Source organism: Erinaceus europaeus, chromosome 6 (assembly GCF_950295315.1).
Source record: "Erinaceus europaeus chromosome 6, mEriEur2.1, whole genome shotgun sequence".
NCBI lineage: Eukaryota > Metazoa > Chordata > Mammalia > Eulipotyphla > Erinaceidae > Erinaceus > Erinaceus europaeus.
This window is the reverse complement of record NC_080167.1, coordinates 45,367,343-45,390,992: the sequence shown is the minus strand read 5'-3', so window position 1 is coordinate 45,390,992 and position 23,650 is coordinate 45,367,343. Positions and strand designations below refer to the sequence as shown.

The following is a 23,650-nucleotide window of genomic DNA, read 5'->3' as shown; positions in this document are numbered from 1 at the left end:
AAGAAAAGTAGCTCACCTGAATAGTGCACCTGTTTTACCACGTACATGACCCAAGTTCAATGCTGGCCACCACTACACTAGACGAACTGTGGTATCTTTCCCTCTCTCTGTGTCTCTCTGTGAAAAACAGTCCAGAGTGATGAAGCCTTAGTGAAGACACAATTTTAAAAAAATTTTTTTTAATTAAAACCTTCATCATCTAACAAAAATGTTTAGAATGACATTCAAATTGTCAACTGGAACTGTCAACGCTTTATCTTTCCTTCTCTCTCTCTTTTTTTAATCTCTGAGCTTTGGTGCCAGCACTATGAATCCACTGGTTAAGGTGGCCAGTTTTTCCTTTTTATTTGATTGTTTTTTTTTCTATTCTATTTGATAGGGCAGAGAAAAAAAGAGGGAAGTGGGAAATAGAAAGGACACCTACAGACCTGCTTCACCATTTATGAAGCATCCAAGAGGTTCGAACCTGGGTCTTTACAACAGTGATACATGCGCTTACCCAGGTGTGCCACCACCCAGCCCCCACTTTCTGCTCCTTCACCACTGAACCACTTTCAGCTGTCACTTCCGGTGTGCATGAACTTTACCCTTCCATGGCTCCTGGCCTTCCCTCCTCCAGAATGGTGTGAAACTTCCTCCATCCTCCACAAAACCCTACAGTTGTCACTACATATTTCATTCCTCTTTTGAACTCCAAGTTCCTTAGTATCAAAAAGGAAGATACTACTCATTTATTTTTTTAATATTTTATTTATTTATGAGAAAGATAAGAGGAAAGAGAGAAAGAACCAAACATCATTCTAGTACATGTGCTGCCGGGGACTGAATTCAAGACCTAATGCTTGAGAGTCTAATGCCTTATCCACTATGCTACCTCCCAGACCACAAGATACCATTCATTTATAGTGGTAACTTAATACAAAACATTACCCATAAGGAACCAACAGTATCTGAACTTCAGATGGTAAAATGGTGTCGTCCAGGAGGCACAGTGGATAAAGCTATGCATTCTTAAGCATGAGGACTTCAGTTTGATCCCTGTCATTGTATAATGTGCTAGGTTGACCTCTGCTTCTCTCTCCCTCCCATTAATAAACAAATCTTTAAGTACTGAATTGTAGTGAGGAAATGCTACATATGTGCACATGTTATAAGGCATGAAGACTGGGTTTGGGCCTTCAGTTTTTGTTTTTTTAATTATTATTTATTGGATAGAGACAGTCATAAATCAAGAGGGAAGGAGAGATAGAGAAGAAGAGAAACAGAGATACCTGCAGCACAGCTTCATGACTTGCAAAGCTTTTCCCCCTCCCCGTGGGGGAGGAGGGGCTTGAACCTGGGTCCTTGCACATTGTAACATGTGCACTCAACCAGGTGCACCACCACCTGGCCCCTCAGGGGCCCAGTCTCCACAGAGGAGCACCTATCTGTAGTGAGGGAAGCTTCATAAGCAATGCAGCAGTGCTGCAATGTTTCTCCTGTCTCTTGGAAGTGGTGGAGTCATGCAGGAATAGAGCCCCAGCGATAATCTTGGCATAAAACAATGATGAAAATAAAATAAATAAATAAACTTAGACAACAAAATGTTCACCCACATTTTCATCTATTTCTACCTATATAAAAGTAACTACACTCCACCTGCTGGGGGTTCACTTCACAAGCAATGAAACAGATCTGCACATGTCTATCATTCTCTCTCCCTCTCTATTCTCCCCTCCCCTCTCAATTTCTCTGTCCTAGCCAACAATAATAACAAAGGCAACAAAAAGGGTAAAATGGTCTCCAGGAGCAGTGGACTCATAGTACAGGCACTGAGCCCCAGCAATTACCCTAGAAACAAAAAATAACAGTAATAATAAAAATAAAAAATTAAAGTAATTACAGAGTTGGCATGAAAGATTCAGTCACTGGCCTGAAGCATTTGAAAGGGATGAATGAGAGATAGGTTCCTGAGTTCCGATCCAAATTATTTCAGTGGAATAGTGGAAGGTGGCATAGTGGATATACAGACTCTCAAACATGAGGTCCTAGGTTCAAACCTCGGGATAACATATGCCAGAGTGATGCTCTGGTTCTATTTCTTGCCCCATGATCAATAAATAATAAATATTTAATAAAAAATTATTTCAATAACAAAAAATAATGTCCACGATTTTAAAAAAATATGTATTTCCTTTTGTTGCCCTTGTTTTATTGTTGTAGTTATTATTGTTGTCATCATTGTTGGATAGGACACAGAGAAATGGAGATAGGAGGGGGAGACAGAGAGGGGGAGAGAAAGACAGACACCTGCAGACCTGCTTTACCACTTGTGAAGCAACTCCCCTACAGATAGGGAGCTGGGGGCTCGAACCGGGATCCTTATGCCCATCCTTGTGCTCTGCACCACCTCCACTTAACCAGCTACACTACCGTCCGACTGCCTATGATTTTTTGTTTTCACCAGAGCACTTTTAAGCTCCAACTTTTGGTGATGTTGTGAATTGAAGCTAGTAACTTTTGGTGCCTCGGGCATGAAATGTTTTTTTTTTTTTTTTTTGCTTATTACCTCCTCAGTCCCATAACTATGTTTCCTTCAATCCTCCCTCCCTCCCTACTTTTAAGATTCATACTTATTCCACAGAGGAAAATGAATGTAATGTCATTTCTAATTCTTACCCTTGCAGGACTGAAAAGTACCAATTACTCCAGAAAATTCACACATCAAAACAAAGGTAGCAACACCTGACTCACCTTACTTTCCAATTTTTGACTGCTTTTAAACACTTCCTTTCCCCACAATTAGGCATCTCATGTATTAAGAGTCTCTTCATTGCTAACTATTAATGACCCATGCAGAAGGGTAGGTTTTAATTGCTACATTGCTATTTCTCCTTGGGAGTGCCTGGAAATTGCTTTGAGAGCTTAATTTTGTAAATTAGTGAACCATACCTAACAATGTATTTTTTTCCCCTCTAGGTGACTCATAACTAGGCCCAAATTACAGGTTCCTCTGTGAAGTCCACCATTCAAAAAATATGTTGAGGGTTCAGGTAATGCAGAGAGTGGGGTGCCAAAGTAGGAAGCATAAGGGTCTGAGTTCCTCCCCCAGCATTCAATGTGGCAGACTGACACTCTGGTATCCTCTCTGTGTTCTATCTTGTGTTAATAAATAAAGTATTTTTAAAACACATACATTGAAATGTTAAGATTAGACCTACTGTTGAATGTAAAACATTAATTTCCCAATAAAAAAAAAGATTAGACCAATGATACTCAATCTGAGAGATGTGAAAATTCATGTAATCCAGCAAACACACACATACACATGGAAACAGAGCTGAAAATGAACTGCCTAGTTCACATGATAAACAAAATACAAAATCCTGTTCCCAAAGCAGTGCTAAATTTACTGCACATTCCACAGTGTTTTTAATGTTCCAAAGATATTACCATTTGAAATTACCCATTTCTTTTCTTGTTAGTTGTGTGGCAAAAACTAGGATCAGAGTTGGTTCTTTTTCAATCATTACATAGATTGTGCTATGAAATGAAATATTTTCATTTTATTAAACACCTGCACAATAAGTCCCAAGAGTAAAACTTAAGGCAAATTGCAGTTTCATGAATTGTATAAAAATGACTGCACTATTATACAAGTGGCAATATATCACCACAACAGGAAACTCTAAATTCCAGCCAGTGACCTAAAGGTCACGTGATCCAAAGCCCATTAGCCATTACCAATTTCCCAAGCCCGCCAGTGAGTGAGGGACTCTAAACAGAGGATGAATATTTCAAGAGTAAACTTTTTAATGAGGGGGGAAAAAAATGTGAAGAGCATGCAGTGTGATGAGATGTTCTGAAGATTTCTGAGACTTTCACTACTTTGCACAATTAAATTTCAAGAGAAAAATCGCTTTTGCATGTATCAATACACTGAACTAATGAACTTCAACAAGAGAAATATGTACTCCAAAAGTGCACGCTGCGGAAAGGGTCCCAAATACACTGTTCTGGAATGTAAAAGATAGCCTGCAACCACTTTGAAAGTTCCAGGGGACCAGCTGGTGGCACACCTGGTTAAATGCACATGTTACAATGTACAAGGATCTGGGTTCAAACCCCTGCACCTACCTTCAGGGGGAAAGCTTCACATGTGGTGAAGCAGGGCTGCAAGCGTCTCTCGGTCTCTACCTCCGGCTTCCCTCTAGATTTCTGACTGTCTCTATCCAATAAGTAAAGATAGTAAAGAAAAAGAAAGTTTCACTTGCTTCCTTTGCTGATGTATCTTATCTTCTTCCCATCGGCTCCTCCAGACCTAAGTATCTCTAAGAATCAGACTAACGGGCTCATCAGTCTTTCCCACTGACAAGATCATGTGACTGATATCGCCACCATTTGACTAAGTGAATCACCCAATTAAAAAAAAAGGGCACACACACACCACATAATATTGCTCAGAGGCATTTTACTACTAATTCTTTCGGAAGCACAAAGGAAACTTTTAGACCATTCCCTCGTGAATTAATTCTAGCACACTGCCTTCCAAAGTAAGAATTTAACTACCCAGAAGTTACGAGAACACTGGGCATCCCTCTCCCTTCAGCTCACTACTTCCTCCTCTGCCACATCAGTGCAGCCAGGGGTTCAGGAGTTTACTGGATCCCCAGAATGAATGGAAAGGTCGTGTTGAGAGCCTACGGGAAGGTTTCCTTCGTGATGGCAACAGGACAAAAACCGATAGTCTGATGGGCCACTGCGCAGGGAAAAGGAAAAGGAAAGCACTGTTGGGGGGGGGGGCGCCTCCAGAATGGGATTCTCAGCAAAGAGAGAACCCATCATTCTTCCATTCCTGCTCAGGGAAACCTGAGAATTTAAGTCCCGTAAAAAGCCCTGGGAACCTCGCACGGTGGGGACTTGCTGGCCCCTCGGGGGTGTGAATTCGTGGCCAGACGGGGAACGACAAACTTCGCTCGCCCCAAGGACGGAGCTGTGCTCCGGGCGCCGCGGCCCAGTCCGAGCGGCTGATGGTGAGTCCGGACCAGTCACCCCGGGAGCCGCCACCCGGCCCCGCAGAGGCGGCAGGGGTGGGGCCGGCCCGGCTCACCTTTGAAGAAGCGCAGCGCCAGGCCGTACAGCTCCTCCAGGCCGAAGCCCCAGCGCTGCTCCAGCCGCCGCGCCTCCTCCGCCGCGCCCCCAGCCGCCGCCTCCCCGGATTCCGACTGCTCCCCGGCGGCGCCCGGGCCCCGGCCAGCCCCGGGAGTCGAGGGCGGCGGTAGCGGCGGCGGCAGCAGCGGGGCTCCCTCCGCGCCGGGCCGCTCCTCCGGGTCCGGGCTGAGCGTGAGGCCGTCGACAGAGACCTCGAGCCGCTCTGCGTTCAGCACCGCCGCCATCTCCGGCTGCTGCGCCTCCTCAGCGGGGACAGGCGGCGGCCACGTATCGACTTCCTGCTGACCCCTGACCTCCACTCACCGACACCGGAACTTCCGCCACTGAGGAGGATCTAGGGCTTCGCGAGGGGTGCTGCCAGCTGGTGCCCCGCCCCTCCACGACCACCCGCCACGCCCCTATCCTGTGCGCGTGGCAACGCCCGCTTCCCCCCCCCCCCCCCCCCCCCCCGCGCGCCCTCTCCGCCTCCGTTCCCTAGTCCCCCAGGCTGGCGGGTGATACACCTGGTCCCCCCGCCGCTCCTCTGTGTCCCCAGGTCTTACTGCCATTCTGGCACGAGTGCGCGAAACCTTCACATTCATTTTCTCTTCTCAGCAACCTAGAAAATTCGGGACAAACGCCTTTTTCTCTTTTTTAAAAGAGAACTAAGGGTGCAGAGAATTCAGTGTTTTCTCTTGAACATAGGCACAGGTCGGCTTGGCAAAACTTGAAACTCTTAAAGCCTCATTTAAAAAAAAAATGTTTTCCGGGGACCTGGGCGGTGGTGCATTTAGTTAAGCGCTTACATTAAATGCACAAGGACCAGGGTTCAAGCCCCTGCTTCCCACCTGCAGAGGGAAAGTTTCACAAGTAGTGAAGCAGGGCTGCAGGTGTCTCTCTCCCTCTCTATCTCCCGCTCCCCTCTCAGTTTCCCTCTGCCTTTATCCAATAATAAATAAATAAACATACTTTTAAAATGTTTTCCATTATGAGCAGAAAGTTAGGAAAGTAAATATTAATATATTCACAATGAGAAAGGAGTCATGAGTCACACTTTAAAGTTTACAGAGACTGTCACAGGGAGATGAGAAATTGTACCTATGTGGCAACAACTGACTGTAAACTATTAAACCCTCAATAAAATGATTTAGAGAAATAAAATTACGAAATGTATGAATGTCTCACATATAACCATAAAAATTCATTAACTGGGAGTCTGGCAGTAGCGCAGCAGGTTAAGCGCACATGGCGCAAAGCGCAAGAACAGGCATAAGGATCCCGGTTCAAGCCCCCGGCTCCCCACCTGCAGAGGAGTCGCTTCACAGGCGGTGAAGCAGGTCTGCAGGTGTCTCTCTTTCTCTCCCCCTCTCTGCCTTCCCCTCCTCTCTCCATTTCTCTCTGTCCTATCAAACTTCAACAATAAAACAACAAAGGCAACAAAAGGGAATAAATAAATAAATAAGATTTAGTGGTCCCAGTAAATAAAGCATTGGATTCTCAACCATGAGGTCCCGAGTTCAGTCCCCAGCAGCACATGTACCAGAGTGATGTCTGGTTCTTTCTTTCTCCTATCTTTCTCATGAATAAATTATCTTATCCCACAATCTTGTCAATCATTATTAAATCACTAATAATAAAAAGAGAATATTCTGTGGAATAGCTTCTCTTTCCTTTCAAGTCTTGTTTCTTTGCACCTGCTCACCTCTTTTTTTTTTAAGTTTATTTACTTACCAATAAGACAGAAAGAGGAAAAAGAAGGAGAGGAACTAGAGCATCACTCTGGCATATGCAATGCCAGGGATCAAACTTAGGACATCATGTACATAAATCCAGCACTTTACCCATCACATCATTCCTGGACCTCAACTGCTCATTTTCCTGTGCCAGGTAATCACTGTTCTCCTGCCTTCTGGTCTATAATTTTGTGACATGGTGCAGGCTAAGTTGGATTAATAAAGCAGATGTATTCCAAAAGCCATTCTTATACCTATGAGTAATAACCAAACATGGAAATGACATAAATGCCTGAATTAAACAAATAAAATTATATAAATAATTAAATATTATTTCATTATTTTCTCCTTGGCAAGATACAGAAAGTTCATTGTCTTTTTTTTTTTTTTTTTTGCCTCTAGGGATATAGCTGGGGCTCGGTGCCTGCACTGCAAAACCGCTGCTCCTGGTGGCCATTTTTCCCATTGGAGCCCTTGTTGTTGCGCTTGTTGTAGTTGTTATTATTGTCATAGCTGTTGTTGTTGTTGTTGGATAGGACAAAGAGAAATGGAGAGAGGAGGGGAAGACTGAGAGGGGGAGAGAAAGATAGACACCTGCAGACCTGCTTCACCACTTGTGAAGCGACTCCCCTGCAGGTAGGGAGCTGGGGGCTTGAACCAGGGTTCTTACGCTGGTCCTTGAGCTTTGAGCCATGTGCGCTTAACCTGCTGCACTAACACCCAGCTTCCTCATTGTTATTATTATTTTTTAAATTCTTTCATATTTATTTATTTTCCCTTTTGTTGCCCTTTTTGTTTGTTTATTATTGTTGTAGTTATTAATGTCATTATTGTTAGATAGGACAGAGAGAAATAGAGAGAGGAGGGGAAGACAGAGAGGAGGAGAAAAAGATAGACACCTACAGACCTACTTCACTGCCTGTGAAGTGACTCCCCTGCAGGTGAGGGGGCTTGAACTGGGATTCTTACTCCGGTCCTTTGTGCTTTGCACCAAGTGCGCTTAACCTGCTGGGCTACCGCCTCATTGTCATTCTTATACCACCTAGCACAGAGAAGTGATTGGAGAAAGTCAGAATGCAGCGACACAGTCATTATAATATCTTACTTTCAGAATTTGTTATTATATTCATTCATTCATTCATTCATTCATTCACTTTAAGCAGAGCACTTCTCAGCTCTGGCTTGTGGTGGTGCTGGTGACTGAGTGTGGAACCTTGGAGTCTCAGCCATGAAAGTCTTTTTTACATAACCATTATACTATCCCCCCAGTTACTTTCAGAACTGTGTGTAGATATTTGACCATGTAAATATAATGCCAAGACTCCTCTTCGGGCTTTGGAAGACATCTAGAAAAGGGAGGAACACTAAAATTTAAGCTTCACTAGTTTGTATCTCCCCTTCTACTTGTAGGAGACTCAAAACCATTTCTACTTCTCTAACCCAGTGATGTTTTTCCTACTGAGCTTGGACCTTTAGATTTAGCTTTAATCACTTTTTGCATAACCATTGTGCTATGTCCCCTTTCCTAGAATGCATATTATAAAGCCTACTCTCCAGAAAGTCATAAAAATATTAGCTGTCTCTTGCTCATTAATCAATATATAGTATTCAACATTTTTTGAGCTTTAAAATGAGATAGGTGTTGGAGTAGGGCACCAAAGTAAAAACCCTGGGATGAGGGTGGATGTTCAGCTTCTCGGGGCAGGGGATATGGGATGGGACACAATCTTTTGGTGGTGGGGATGGTGTTTATGTACACTCCTATTAATTTGTAGTCATATAAATCACTATTTAATTAATGTGAGGGGGGAAAATGAAAAATCAAAATTTTTTAAAAGAAATTTTTTAATAACTTTTATTTTTAGATTTTATTTATTTATTAATGAGAAAGATAGGAGGAGAGAAAGAAAGAACCAGACATCACTTTGGTACATGTGCTGCCAGGGATTGACCTCAGGACCTCATGCTTGAGAGTACAGTGCTTTAGCCACTACACCACCCCCGGACCACATCTCAAACTTTTTAAAACACAGACTGAGTCTTTTTAATACATAGGCTGTGTCTTTGATATGTTGACTCTCTTAAAAGCACAGACTAGGGAGAACAGAAGCAACCAGTGGTACAGCTATATACAAATAATATCAAAGGGGTGGGGATAGATAGCATAATGGTATGCGAACAGACTCTCAAGCCTGAGGCTCCATCAAGTCCTAGGTTCAATCCCCTGCACCACCATAAGCCAGAGCTGAGCAGTGCTCTGCTAAAAAGAATAATAATAAAAAAATAATGTCAAAGGACATAAATTATGGTAATATTGTATATGATACAGCAAATCCTAACAAAGGGATATTTCAAAGTTAACCCAATTGCCAAATAATGTGATTATAGCAATAACTATCGTCTTATTTTTTAATATTAATTTTATTTATTTATTCCCTTTTGTTGCCCTTGTTTTATTGTTGTAGTTATTGATGTCATCGTTGTTGGATAGGACAGAGAGAAATGGAGAGAGGAGGAGAAGACATAGAGGGGGAGAGAAAGATAGACACCTGCAGACCTGCTTCACCGTTTGTGAAGCGATTCCCCTGCAGGTGGGGAGCCAGGGGCTCGAACTGGGATCCTTAGACTAGTCCTTGCACTTTGCACCACATGCACTTAACCCGCTGCGTTACCGCCCAACTCCCATCTATTGTCTTCTTAACCCTAAGACAGAAGGAACCTCCCACTTCCTCCATAGAGCCTATATTTCCTCCAGTCTTGGAACCTCTAGGGTGGGACTCAATTTTCCTGCATGCTTCTCTTAGTTCATACCAAATGATATTGCATCTGCTGATCCCAACCTAATCAATGCAACGAGTACCACCTCAGCATGCTTCACTTCAGACTGTGTCCAGAGACGTCAGGTGTGGAATGTCAACCCTTAACCCTCATTACTCAGGTGAGACCTTTCCTTTCATAGTATTCTCTAATTCCATTCCAGGTGGTTCACTTCCCAACAAAGTCCCAAAACCTAGATATAGACCAGGTCCTGTGAGATAGAGCATATGTTCACATGTATCCACAAATTAGGCAAAATATATACCTGAAAGCAAAAGTAAACAATAGCCTGCAGTGAGTCAGTATAAAGTTTCTTTTTTTTTTTTTTTATTGTTGTTGTAGTCGTCGTTGTTGGATAGGACAGAGAGAAATGGAGAGAGGAGGGGAAGACAGAGAGGAGGAGAGAAAGACAGACACCTGCAGATCTGCTTCACCGCCTGTGAAGCGACTCCCCTGCAGGTGGGGAGCCGGGGGCTTGAACCGGGATCCTTATGCCGGTCCTTGCGCTTAGCGCCACCTGCGCTTAACCCGCTGTGCTACAGCCGGGCTCCCCAGTATAAAGTTTCTAATGAAATAGTGTCAACTTAGACTTAGATACCCTCCTCACCTACTTCCTATTACAGTTCTCTCACTCACTCCAAAGCTAACCTTATCAAAGAAAGCAAGGACTGCAAAAGCTGAATAAGGGTAAGAGACTGGCATACTTTAATGATGACTCTTTAGTCACTATCAGGCCATCCCATCAGCTGGGACCCTGAGATTCCCAAACAGACATAATGGGCCTAGACCTCAAATAAATCCCTCTCTCCATTGTTACCAGTCATTTCTATCAGGAACAACAAAATAGACCCCTTGTGGACCCCCCCCATAGGACCTTGCCCTCAACTTGGATCAACAGCAGTAGAGAATGTTCCATCCTCTGAAGGGAGGCTGGACAACATACTCTATGCTACACCTGAGGAAGATGGGTCCTGATATTGGGGCGGCTTGGAATGTTCCTACTCATGACCACAGAATGTGAGCTCAGATCTACAGGGATACAGAGGTCACATAGGCTCCTAAGCTGAATATGGGCCCCCAGACCACATCCAATTGATGGGGTTTACAGTCAACAGTATTTATACCCCTTTCCCATATTGGGGAGCTACTCTCTTCCCTGGTCCAGCTTTCTGGTCCTTTTTCCAGCCAGGACATCATCTCCCCAGACAATAACTTGGATCCACCTGCATATCAGATTTCAGGATCAGGGGGGAAAAAAAAACTAGTATAGCCACAGACCCTTTGGAATATAAATAAACTATACCTACTAGCTATCTACAGAACAGAGACCTCCCCAACTCTTCATCTGTACTATTCCTGCCTTAAGGTTCATGATTGGTCAACAATTTGTTTGGCTTTGTATGTTAACTCCCTTTTCAGCAACCAGGTTCTAAATGCTAGCATGATGCCAGCCAGACTTCCCTGGACAGACAACCCCACCAATGTGTCCTGGAGCTCCGCTTCCCCAGAGCCCTTCCCCACTAGGGAAAGAGAGAAGGCTGAGAATATGGACCAACCTGTCAATGCCCATGTTCAGTGGGGAAGCAATTACAGAAGCCAGACCTTCCAGCTTCTGCACCCTACAATGACCTTGGGTTCATACTCCCAGAGGGTTTAAGAATAGAAAAGCTATCAGGGGAGGGGATGGGATATGGAGTTCTGGTAGTGGGAATTGTGTGGAGTTGTACCCCTCTTTTTTATTTATTTATTTAATTTATTTATTTCCTTTTGTTGCCCTTGTTTTATTGTTGTAGCTATTATTGTTGTCGTTGGATAGGACAGAGAGAATGGAGAGAAGAGGGGAAGACAGAGAGGGGGAGAGAAAGACACCTGTAGACCTGCTTCACCGCCTGTGAAGCGACTCCCCTGCAGGTGGGGAGCCCGGGGCTTAAACCGGGATCCTTACTCTGGTCCTTGTGCTTTGCGACACCTGCACTTAACCCACTGTGCCACTGCCCGACTCCCAGTTGTACCCCTCTTATCCTATGGTTTTTGTCAATGTTTCCTTTTTATAAATTAAAAAAGAGAGAGAGAAAGATAGGTGGAGCTGGGGAAACAGCATAATGGTTCTGCAAAAGGACTTTCATGCCTGAAGCACCAAAGGTCCCAGGTTCAATCCCCAGCACCACCATAACCCAAAGCTGAGCAGTACTCTGGAAGTGAGATAGATAAATGTAACTCGGGGTGAGTTGGGCAGTAGCGCAGCAAGTTAAGTGCACGTGGCGCAAAGCACAAAGACCAGCTCCCCAGCTACAGAGGAGTCGCTTCACAGGTGGTGAAGCAGGTCTGCAGATGTCTGTCTTTCTCTTCCCCTCTCTGTCTTCCCCTCCTCTCTCCATTTTCTCTCTGTCCTATCCAACAATGATGACAATAACAACAATAATAACTACAGCAATAAAAAACAACAAGGGCAACAAAAAAAGGGAATAAATAAATAAATTTTTTTAAATGTAACTCGGGGCCGGGAGGTGGCACATCTGGTTGAGCACACGTTACAGTGCACGAGGAGGACTCAGGTTCAAGCCTTCAGTCCCCACCTGCCGAGGGAAAGCTTCACAAGTGGTGAAGCAGGGATGCAGGTGTCTCTCTCTATATATATGCCCCCTTCCTCTCCATTTCTGGCTGTCTCTGTCAAATTAAAGGTAATAAAATTTTTTTTTTAAAAGATAAATGTAACTCTACTTTTGGGGAATCATTAATTATTTTCCAAGTTTTCAACAATAGATGCTTTTCTTATCTTTTCTTAATGGCCACCAGGGCCTCCCATCTGCATGATTTTATTATCCCTAGTGGACTTTACTCCCAGCCCAACACACACACACACACACACACACACACACACACGCAGCAGGAGAGTGAGGAGAGACACTACAGCACTGATCCACCACTTCCATTTCTTTGCACAGAATTCCCAGGTAGTTCTGGGGCTTGAACTGGGATCCTGGCACATGGGTAAGTGTGTGCACTGCCAAATAAGCCACCTTCTGACCTCTATTTTTTTTTTCAGTGAGAAATATATACATATTTAAAAACAATATAATAGTGGTGGGAAGAGAGAACAGTCGTTATGCAAAATGTTTTCATGCCTGAGGCTCTGAGGTCCCAGATTGAATTCCCAGCACCACCATAAGACAAACTGCACAGTGCACTTGTCTCTGTATCTCTTTTATTGATAAATAATAAAGTATTTTAAAATCAAACAAATATAATATTAAGACCTATGAAATGGGGAGTTGGACAGTAGCATAGCAGGCTAAGCGCATGTGGCACGAAGCACAAGGACCGACATAAGGATCCCGGTTTGAGCCCCCGGCTCCCCACCTGCAGGAAAGTCACTTCACAAGCGGTGAAGCAGGTCTGCAAGTGTCTTTATCTCTTTCTCTCTGTCTTCCCCTCTCTCCATTTCTCTCTGTCCTTTCCAACAACAACAACATCAATAACAGCAACAATAATAACTACAACAATAAAAAAGGCAACAAAAGGGAATAAATAAAAAATAAATATTAAAAAAAAACCTATGAAATGTATCTGGGATGATGCCCTGGTAAAACATGATTAACTGATTACTACTGACAATTTTATTATTTTGGAATATAGCAAGTGGGAACTGGGAACTGGGAACTTGAACTCAGATCCTCATGCATGGCAACCTGTGCACTCTACTGGGTGTACCAACACCAGGGCCCTGATTTTAAAACATAGCACTCAAGTTTCCTTCGATGCAGGGGGGCCAGGCCCAAACCCAGGTTGTGCACATGGCAAAACAGTCCACTGTCCCAGTGAACTATTTTGCCAACCCCTGATGTTTTTAAACAGACTGTATTCAAGCAGCAAGAGTCTAGAAAATTTTTCAGTTTTTTTTCCCCCGTAGGTATGTCGAGTTATTGATGTCTAGTTAAGTAGCAAATACTGAAAAAATGTCATGGATTTTTCATTTGTAATGAGGGTTGTTGCTCCCCGTAGCTATTTATTTATTTATTTATTTATTTAGGTGTGGTTGATGGTGGCAGAGAGAAATAAAGCCAGGAGATAGGGAGAGAGAGAGAGAGAGAGACCTGCAGCATGACTCCACTGCTCATGAATGTTCCCTTCTGAAAAGTTGGGACCAAGGACTTGAATCTGGGTCCTTGGTCTTGGTGATGTGTGTGCTTTATTAGATTTGCCACTGCTCAGTGCCCTGCAAGTACTCAAGATTTGCAATTATATGAGTTTTTTTTTCCCTCCCAGATCACTACTCATCTCTGGCTTATGGTGGTGCTGGAGATTGAACCTCAGGCATCAAGACCTTTTTGCATAACCATCATGCTATCTCCCCAGCCCTCCAAGATTTTTTTTTTAAATTTATTTATTTATTTTCCCTTTTGTTGCCCTTGTAGTTTATCGTTGTTGTTGTTATTGCTGTCATTGTTGTTGGATAGGACAGAGAGAAATGGAGAGAGGAGGGGAAGACAGAGAGGGGCAGAGAAAGACAGACACCTGCAGACCTGCTTCACCACCTGTGAAGCGACTCCCCTGCAGATGGGGAGCCGGGGGCTTGAACCGGGATCCTTATGCCGATCTTTGTGCTTTGCGCCACCTGCGCTTAACCCACTGAGCTACGCCCGACTCCCTCCAAGATTTTTTAGTAGATGTTTGGTACAGTGTGATTGTCACTTAAAACGTAACTCCCAGGGGCCGGATGGTGGTGCACCTGGTTGAGTGCACGTATTACAATGCACAAGGACCCGGGTTCGAGTCCCCGGTCCCCACCTGCAGGGGGAAAGCTTTGCAAGGGGTGAAGCAGGTCTTCAGGTGTCTATCTTTCTCTTCCCCTCTCTGTCTTCCCCTCCTCTCTCCATTTCTCTCTGTCCTATCCAACAACAATGACAACAATAACAATAATAACAATGATACACAACAAGGGTAACAAAAGGGAAAAATATAAAATTAAATAAATAAATATTTTAAAAAGAAAGAAAGAAAAACGTAACTCCTATGAACAGTTCAGAAAAATAGCCTGTTTTTCCATATCCCTGATTTTTATATCTAAGAAAAAACACTGAATTACCAAGCAGGTGTCTTTTCTGAAACTTTTTGAATCTCTTTTGCAAATCTATTCTGATGCAGGAGAGATTTTTCTTTCTCTCTCTCTTTTTTATTATAAGATGAGGCATACTTATTTATTCATTTCATCACAGAGAGATCAGAGCAATACTCTAGCACTGTGGTGTCAGCGGTGAAACCACCAAACTGGCTCTCTGGCCACAAGAGGCCACTTCTCAATCAGTCAACTCTGCTGTGTGAATCTCAGCTCAACTCTCTTCCATTTAATCACATAACAGATGGAAGTGTTGCCATTTCTGAAATGCTCCCAGAAGTTTCTTACCTAAAGGCAACTTTCCCCTTTGTATTTCCAACACATTTTCTTAAAAATAAATGGGGGGGGGGAGCAGGCCGTGGTGCACCTGGCTAAAGGCACACATCACCATGCACAAGGACCTGGGTTTGAGCCCCTGCTCCCCACCTGCACAGGGAAACTTTACAAGTGATGAAGCAGGTAACCTCTGTCTCTCTCTCCATCTTTTAAAATTTTTTTTTTTTTGCCTCCAGTGTTATCACCAGGGGGGGTCTCTCTTTTTATTATCTTTATTGTTCTGTGATTTTGTATGTGTCGTTAACTTTTTTTTTTTTTTGTCCCCACCAGAGCACTGCTCAGCTCTGGTTTATGGTGGGGGTGGAGGGGATTGGAGCCTCAGGCATGAGAGTCTTTTGCATAACTATTATACTATCTCCCCCCTCACCTTGTTATCTTAGTTTATTGGATAGAGATAGCCAGGAATCAGAGGATAGGTGGAGACAGAGAAGGAGAAAGAGAGCTATCTGCAGCCCTGCTTCACCACTCTCAGAGCTTTCCTTTTTCAGATAGGGGCTGGGGCTCGCGAACTGGGGTCCTTGCACGTTGTAACATGTGCTCTCAACCAGGTGTTCCACCACTCAGTCCCCATACATACATATTCTCTGTGATGTGTTGAGACAGAAACTGAGCTTATCTGCTCTACCCAGTGAATCAATAAACAGAACTTAGTGAAAAGTCACATTTCCTCTTCTGGCATCAGGCAGAACACTTTGGTCACAGTCACTATTTTGTGCTCTTTGACTGCAAATTCTGGAGCCGCGTCCACAGCTTCCCACCATCCCTAAGATGGCATGGGTGGTATGGAAGGCAACCCAGACTCTTCTACTAAATGAGTGAGCGATCATAGAATTACGTCTAGCACAGGCAGTCTCAAGTCAGTTGAATGTACACTGAAGGTGATACTATGGTTGCTGTATTCCTAGCTACTTGAGGGAGGGAATCTATGGATTGACTGGTGATGGTGTCAGAACTAAAGACGCCTGGTCTAGTAAGTGACAGTATGTGCTCACTGCCTAGGTGACTTGGAGCAGGTCATGTAATTTTTATTTCCTCCTTCATAGATTGGGGGGGTCGGAGGGGTAGGGGAGGAAACAGTAGCATCCACCTCTGAGGAAGTATTGGGAAAACCAGATACATGGATACATGTCAAACCTTAGAAAGAGCATGTCTGGGAGTCGGGCAGTAGCACAGCAGGTTAAGCGCATTTGGGGCAAAGTGCAAGGAACAGTGTAAGGATCCCGGTTCCAGCCCCCGGCTCCCCACCTGCAGGAGAGTCGCTTCACAAGTAGTGAAGCAGGTCTGCAGGTGTCTCTCTTTTTCTCGCCCCTGTCTTCCCCTCCTCTTTCCATTTCTCTCTGTCCTATCCAACAATGACGATATCATCATCAACAACAATAATAACCACAACAACAATAAAACAACAAGGGCAACAAAAGGAAAAATAAATAATAATTTAAAAATCTTTTTAAAAAAAGGGCATTCTGGCATAGTTAACTTAGCTCTTCCCCCTCCCCCCCCCACACCAACAAAAACATGTGCTTCATTTGCTTCATTTCATTAATTAAGGCTACAGAGGGCAGGCCAGGAGGTAGTGCAGTGAATGAAGCATCGGGCTTGCAAGCATTGCATGTGCCAAGAGTGATGCTCTGGCTCTCGTTCTCTTTCTCTTCCACCCCCCTAAATAAACAAGTAAACATTTTTTTTAAATAAAGTAAAATAAGCCTGGGATGCATTGGATCGACCTTCTCGTGGTGCATCCCGTGAGTACCCATTCATTGGGGAAACTGACGATCCTTCCTAGCCGACTGAATCCACATGGATCCCAGTCACTTTCAAAGCCACTAACTGGCTACGGAAGAAGGGCAAACGCTAGAAGAAAGCCTATAGAAGTAGCAAAATTATATGCAAAGCATGATCTTACCAGAAGCACAATGGCCAGAATTAGTGTAAAATGTACACTTAATGGCTGCTGAGAAACTCTCAAGGCTTAAATTCACTTTTTTTTTAAACAATGTGCATTGTTAATATAAGGAAAACATTTCTAATTCAGAAAGATCGTTTTAATACAGAGACTCATAGTAGATTATCTTTTTTTTAAAAAAAAAAACTTCTGTGTTCATATTATTTATGAGAGAGAGAAGTAAGAATATCATTCTCGGGAGTCGGGTGTTGGCGCAGCGGATTAAGCGGATTAAAGCGCATGGATCAACGTAAGGATCCTGGTTCCCCACCTGCTTCATAAGTGGTGAAACAGGTCCGCAGGTGTCTATCTTTCTCTCCCCCTCTCTGTCTTCTCCTCCTGTCTCCATTTCTCTCTATCCTATCCAACGATGATATCAATAATAACAACAATAACTACAACAACAATAAAACAACAGGGCAACAAAAAGGGGGAAAACACACACACACAAAGAAACACTGGACTCTCAATAATGAGTTCCCGAGTTCAATCCATGGCAGCACATGTACATTAATATAATGAGAAAGATAGGTGGAAAGAGGGAAAGAACCAGACATCACTCTGGTACATGTGCTGCCAGGGATGGAACTCGGAAACTCATGCTTGAGAGTCCAGTGCCTTAGCCACTGCGCAACCTCCTGGACCACCATAAATACAATCTTTTAAAAAAGAAAAACGTAAATAAGGAAATAAGTTTGCTAATGGGCTGGGGAGACAGCATAATGGTTCTGCAAAGTTTTTTCATGTCTGAGACTCTGAGGTCCCAAGTTCAATCCCCAGCACTACCATAAGCCCGGCTGAACAGTGCTCTGGTTCTTGTCTTTCTTTCTCTATAATTCTCTCATTAAAATTGTTTTTTTAAAGTTTTTTTTAAAAAAATGTTTGGGAGTCGGGCGGTAGCAGAGGGTTAAGCACACGTGGCGCAAAGCGCAAAGACTGCGGTAAGGATCCTAGTTCGAACCACCGGCTCTCCACCTGCAGGGGAGTCGCTTCACAGGCGGTGAAGCAGATTTGCAGGTGTTTATCTTTCTCTATTTCTATTTCTTTCTCTATTTTCTCTATTTCTCTCTGTCCTATCCAATGACAGCAACAACAACAATAATAATAACCACAACAACGATAAAACAACAAGGGCAATAAAAAGGGAAAAAATGGTCTCCAGGAGCAGTGGATTCATGGTGCAGGCACTGAACCCCGGCAATAACCCTGGAGGCAAAAATAAATAATTAAGTAAAATAAAAAATAAAAAAGAAATATTTGACAACCAACTAAACAAATATTGTGCACTGTTAGGTATGATGCCTAAGAGGCCTGGGAAGGGGAGGATGAGGAAGAGACACAGTTCCAGAAGTTCTGGCTCTAGCTGGGGGGCAGGGAGAGGCACAGAATCTCACTGTTTAAGCTGTGAGATTCTTTCTCCATTTCTTCTCCATCTCTTCCTCCTTCTTGTTTATCTAAGTTATTTATTATATCTGTATTGTGTATTCTCTTTTTAAATTTTTTAATATTTATTTATTGCCTTTTGTTGCTCTTGTTGTTTTATTGTTGTAGTTATTATTATTGTTGTTATTGATGTCATTGTTGCTGGATAGGACAGAGAGAAATGGAGAGAGGAGGGGAAAACAGAGAGAGGGAGAGAAAGACAGACACCTGCAGACCTGCTTCACAGCCTGTGAAGTGACTCCCCTGCAGGTGGGCAGCCAGGGCTCAAACCCAGATCCTTATGCTTTGTATTGTGTATTTTTTTTTAAATCATTTTATTGGGGACTTAATGGCTTACAGTACAGTTGTTGACACATGGATACTATTTCTCATCTCATGATAGATGTCTGCAAATTATGTGGGTTATTTTCTTTGTTTTGTTTTGTTTACTAGAATACTGTTCAGCTCTGGCTTATGGTGGTGCTGGGGATGGAACCTGGGACTCCCTGTTCTTTTTCCATTATTTAATTATTATTATTGTTATTTTATTTTTTGCCTCCAGGGTTATCGTTGGGGCTCAGTGCCTGCACTACGAATCCACTGCTCCTGGAAGTCATTTTTTCCCTTTTTTATTCCCTTGTTGTTGTATTTATTGTTATTGTTGTCATTGCTGTTGTTGTTGGCTAGGACAGAGAGAAATGAAGAGAGGAGGGGAAGACAGAGGGGGAGAGAAAGATAGACAGACACCTGCAGATCTGCTTCACCACTTGTGAAGCAACCCCCCTGTAGGGAGGGAGCCAGGGGCTCAAACTGGAATCTTTATGCCAGTTCTTGAGCTTAGTGCCATGTGTGCTTAACCAGCTGAGCTACCACCAACCCCCTATTATTTTATTTTTAATAGGGACAGAGAGAAATCAAGGGGAGAGGGAAGATAGAAAAGGCAGAGAGAGTGGTTTGGGAAGTGTCACAGTAGATAATGCATTGGATTCTCCACCACGAGGTCCTGAGTTCAATCCCTGGCAGCACATGTACAAGAGTGATGTCTGTTTCTTTCTTTCTCTCTCTCTCTCTCTCCTCCTATCTTTCTCATGACTAAATAAATTATTAAAAAGAAAGAAAGGGAGAGAGAAAGATAGACACTTGCAGCTCTGCTTCACCACTCATGAAGCTCCCTTCCACCACTACGCCCCTGCTCCCCCCCGCCCCCCGCCTCGTGCAGGTGGGGACTGGGGACTTGAATCAGGGTCCTTGCACATGATAATGTGTGTGACCACAGAGAGCCCCGATAGCTCAGTCGATGATGTGAGTGACCTATGTGAGTGACCTCAGCTTTTCTATGTTGCTCTTATAAAAGACTGATTTATTCATATACTTAGGAGAAGGAGGCAGATCACCATCACTGCCTATTGTGGTGTTGGGAATAGGACCTGTGACCTCCCGATTGCAAGTCCTGCACCCAGCACACTGAGCTTTTTCTTTTTTTTCTTTTGATTTTTTTTTATTATCTTTATTTCTTTATTTTTTATATGTTTACCAGTGCACTGCTTAGCTCTGGCTTATGGTGGTGCAGGGGACTGAACCTGGGACTTCGGAGCCTCAGGCATGAAAGTGTGTTTGCATAACTATTATGCTATCTACCCCTGCCCTATTATCTTTATTTTATTTATTTTTTTTAAATATTTATTTTATTTATTTTTTCCCTTTTGTTGCCCTTGTTGTTTTATTGTTGTAGTTATTATTGTTGTTGTTGGACCTATTATCTTTATTTATTGGATAGAGAAAGCCCCAAATCAAGAAGGAAGGGAATGATAGAGAGGGAGAGAGACAGAGAGACACCTGCAGCACTGCTTCACCACTCACAAAGCTTTCCCCCTGCAGGTGGGGACCGGAGGCTTGAACCTGGATCCTTGCGCACTGTAATACATACGCTCAACTAGGTGCACCATCACCTGGCCTCCCTACACGGAGCTTTTTCTCTGGCTGCAGAGCTCTGTCTCTTTATCTGAGGAGAGTAAAAGTTGTTTCTGCCCTGATACCAGAACAAGATGGTGATAGAACTGAGTTAACTTATCTCTGTGAAAGTGCTTTAGAAACTATAAAATACCTTGAACAGATAAGATAAGACTCATGGTATTCGACTTCCGGAGGCGGAGCTACGAGCAGCAGATAGCTTTCTCTCCTCTCCTCTCCTCTACCGGATCAACTAGGAATACCAGAGGAGACCACCCGGACCGAAACAAGACAGGACTAGAATGACCACAGAAACCCAGTAAATTACCCGTGAGTACAAACACGCGTGGCTGGTGACAGAGAGGAGAGAGGGGCCTAAGGACAGATTAAGTGACTGCTAACAGTTCAACAGTTTGTCAGTGGAGACACCACCTCCAGTCTGCTCCACCAACAAGGGGACAGCTGAAGGGAGGGAAGGACTCCCCAGAGACTCACCAAGTGCAACTCTGAGTCTCCATTGCTACTACCCTCAGAATCTGGAGCAGTGACAGGAAGGGACACCAGGGGACAGAGATCTAACTGGGAAACTCAGGAGAAGACCTATACCTCGGTGGCATAGCTGAGGGGCTGTGAAAGTCTCTTTGCATAACCACTGGATTATCTCTGCCACACCCTGCTTTATCTCTTGGTCAGGAGTCAGTGATTAAGCTAAGAAGCCTATTGATAGTTTAAAAGCCCTCAGGCTCCCATAGCCTACAGGGGAAAAAAAAAAGGCTTTTACACCACTGAACTCCAACTCAGGGATTGAAAAAACTGTTAACTTATATAAAATGGTTAAAACAACAAGAAAAAATATTGGAGACTCGAACCAGGACAAGAGTCCAGCTAAAAGTCCTCCAGAGGGTGAAGCACAAAACAACATCCAAACATTAGCCAAGGAAATAATAACAGGAGTGAGTAAAGAATTTGAAAAAATTGTAATCAGAAATGCAAGAACAACAAATGAGAATATGGAAGAAAATTCTAATTATCTCATGGTTATTAGAGAGCTGAAAGCTGAAATTGCTGAGCTAAGAAGGCAACTAGCTGAACAAGCTAAAACAGTATCAGAGCAGGGCAACAAAATAGATGAACTCCAGAAAGCAGTAGAGGGCAGAGAGAATAGAATCAATGAGGCTGAAGACAGAATTAGCAAGATTGAGGATGAATTAGAGACAACTAAAAAAGAAGTAAGAGATCTCAAAAAGAGATTAAGAGATGCTGAAAACAACAACAGAGTCCTATGGGATGACTTCAAAAGAAACAATATACGCATTATTGGCTTACCAGAGGAAGAAAGAGAAGGGGAGGAAGAAAGCATTCTCCAGGCCATAATAGCTGAAAATTTCTCTAGTCTAGACAACACCAAAGACATAAAGATTCAAGAAGCCCAGAGGGTCCCAAACAGAATTAACCCAGACCTAAAGACACCAAGACATGTCATACTTAGATTGGAAAGGAATAAGGATAAAGAAAGGATCCTCAAGGCTGCAAGAGAAAAACAAAGAGTCACCTACAAAGGAAAACCCATAAGATTAGCAGCAGACTTCTCCATACAAACACTACAGGCCAGAAGAGAATGGCAAGATATCTATCGAGTGCTCAATGAGAAAGGCTTTCAGCCAAGAATACTATATCCTGCTAGATTGTCATTAAGATTAGATGGAAGCATCAAAACCTTCTCAGACAAGCAACAGTTGAAGGAAGCAACCATCACCAAGCCTGCCCTGAAAGAAGTTCTGAAAGGTCTCCTATAAACAACCAGACCACCACAAATAGGACATATATCAAAACACTCTAAAACTCTACAAGAATGGTGTTAAAATATCTTCAATCTTTGATATCAATAAATGTCAATGGCCTGAATTCACCTATTAAAAGACACAGAGTAGGAAGATGGATCAGAAAACACAACCCAACAATATGTTGTCTACAGGAAACTCACCTAACGCAACAAGACAAACACAGACTTAAAGTGAAAGGATGGAAAACTATCATTCAAGCCAATGGCCCACAGAAAAGGTCAGGAACAGCTATTCTCATATCTGACATGATAGACTTTAAAATAGATAAGATTTAAAAAGATAGGAATGGACACTACTTAATGCTCAGAGGATCAGTCAATCAAGAGGACTTAACAATTATTAATATCTATGCACCCAATGAGAAGCCATCTAAATACATCAAACTTCTACTGAAAGAGCTCCAGCAATATATTAACAGTAACACAATCATAGTTAGGGGACTTCAACACCCCACTCTCTCAACTTGACAGATCATCCAGGCAGAAAATCAGTAAAGACATAAGGGAGCTAAATGAAGAGATAGATAAACTAGAACTATTGGACATTTTCAGAGTCATTCATCCCAAGAAACTGGAATACACATTTTACTCAAATCCACATGGATCATTCTCAAGGATAGACCATATGTTAGGCCACAAAGACAGCATCAGCCTATTCAAGAGCACTGAAATCATCCCAAGCATCTTCTCAGACCACAGTGGAATTAAACTAACACTTAACAATCAACAAAAGATTAGTAACAGTGCCAAAATGAGGAAGCTCAATAGTACACTTCTTAACAACTTCTGGGTCAAAGAGGAAATCAAGGAAGAAATCAAAATGTTTCAAGAGTTCAATGAAAATGAAGACACAAGCTATCAAAATATTTGGGACACAGCTAAAGCAGTCCTAAGAGGGAAGTTCATAGCTATACAAGCACACATTAGGAAACAAGAAAAGGCACAAATAAACAGCCTGATTGCACATCTTAAAGACCTAGAAGAAGAACAACAAAGGAATCCTAAAGCAACCAGAAGGACAGAAATTACTAAAGTTAGGGCAGAAATAAATAACATTGAGAATAGGAAAACCATACAAAAGATCAATGAAAGTAAATGTTGGTTCTTTGAAAGAGTAAACAAAATCGACAAACCTTTAGCCAGACTCACAAAACAAAAAAGGGAGAAGACCCAAATAAATCAGATAGTAAATGAAAGAGGAGATATCACAACAGACACTGCAGAAATTCAACATATCATGCGAAGCTTCTATGAACAACTATATGCCACCAAGCTAGAGAACCTGGAAGAAATGAATGATTTCCTAGATACCTACCAACTTCCAAAACTAAGTAAAGAGGAAGTGGATAACATGAACAGGC

The 23,650-nt window shown here is 42.9% G+C and overlaps 1 protein-coding gene across 1 annotated transcript in view; it reads right to left on the bottom strand.

The window, feature by feature from the left end:
• The window catches only part of ACBD3 (acyl-CoA binding domain containing 3), a 50,486-nt gene extending 45,038 nt beyond the window's left edge, over positions 1 to 5,448 (bottom strand). The window contains exon 1 of the mRNA XM_007534475.3: positions 5,090 to 5,448. Coding sequence (XP_007534537.1) covers positions 5,090 to 5,375 — 286 coding nt within the window. The 5' untranslated portion in view covers positions 5,376 to 5,448. The remainder of the gene's footprint in view (positions 1 to 5,089) is intronic.
• Positions 5,449 to 23,650: the final 18,202 nt, after the last annotated feature.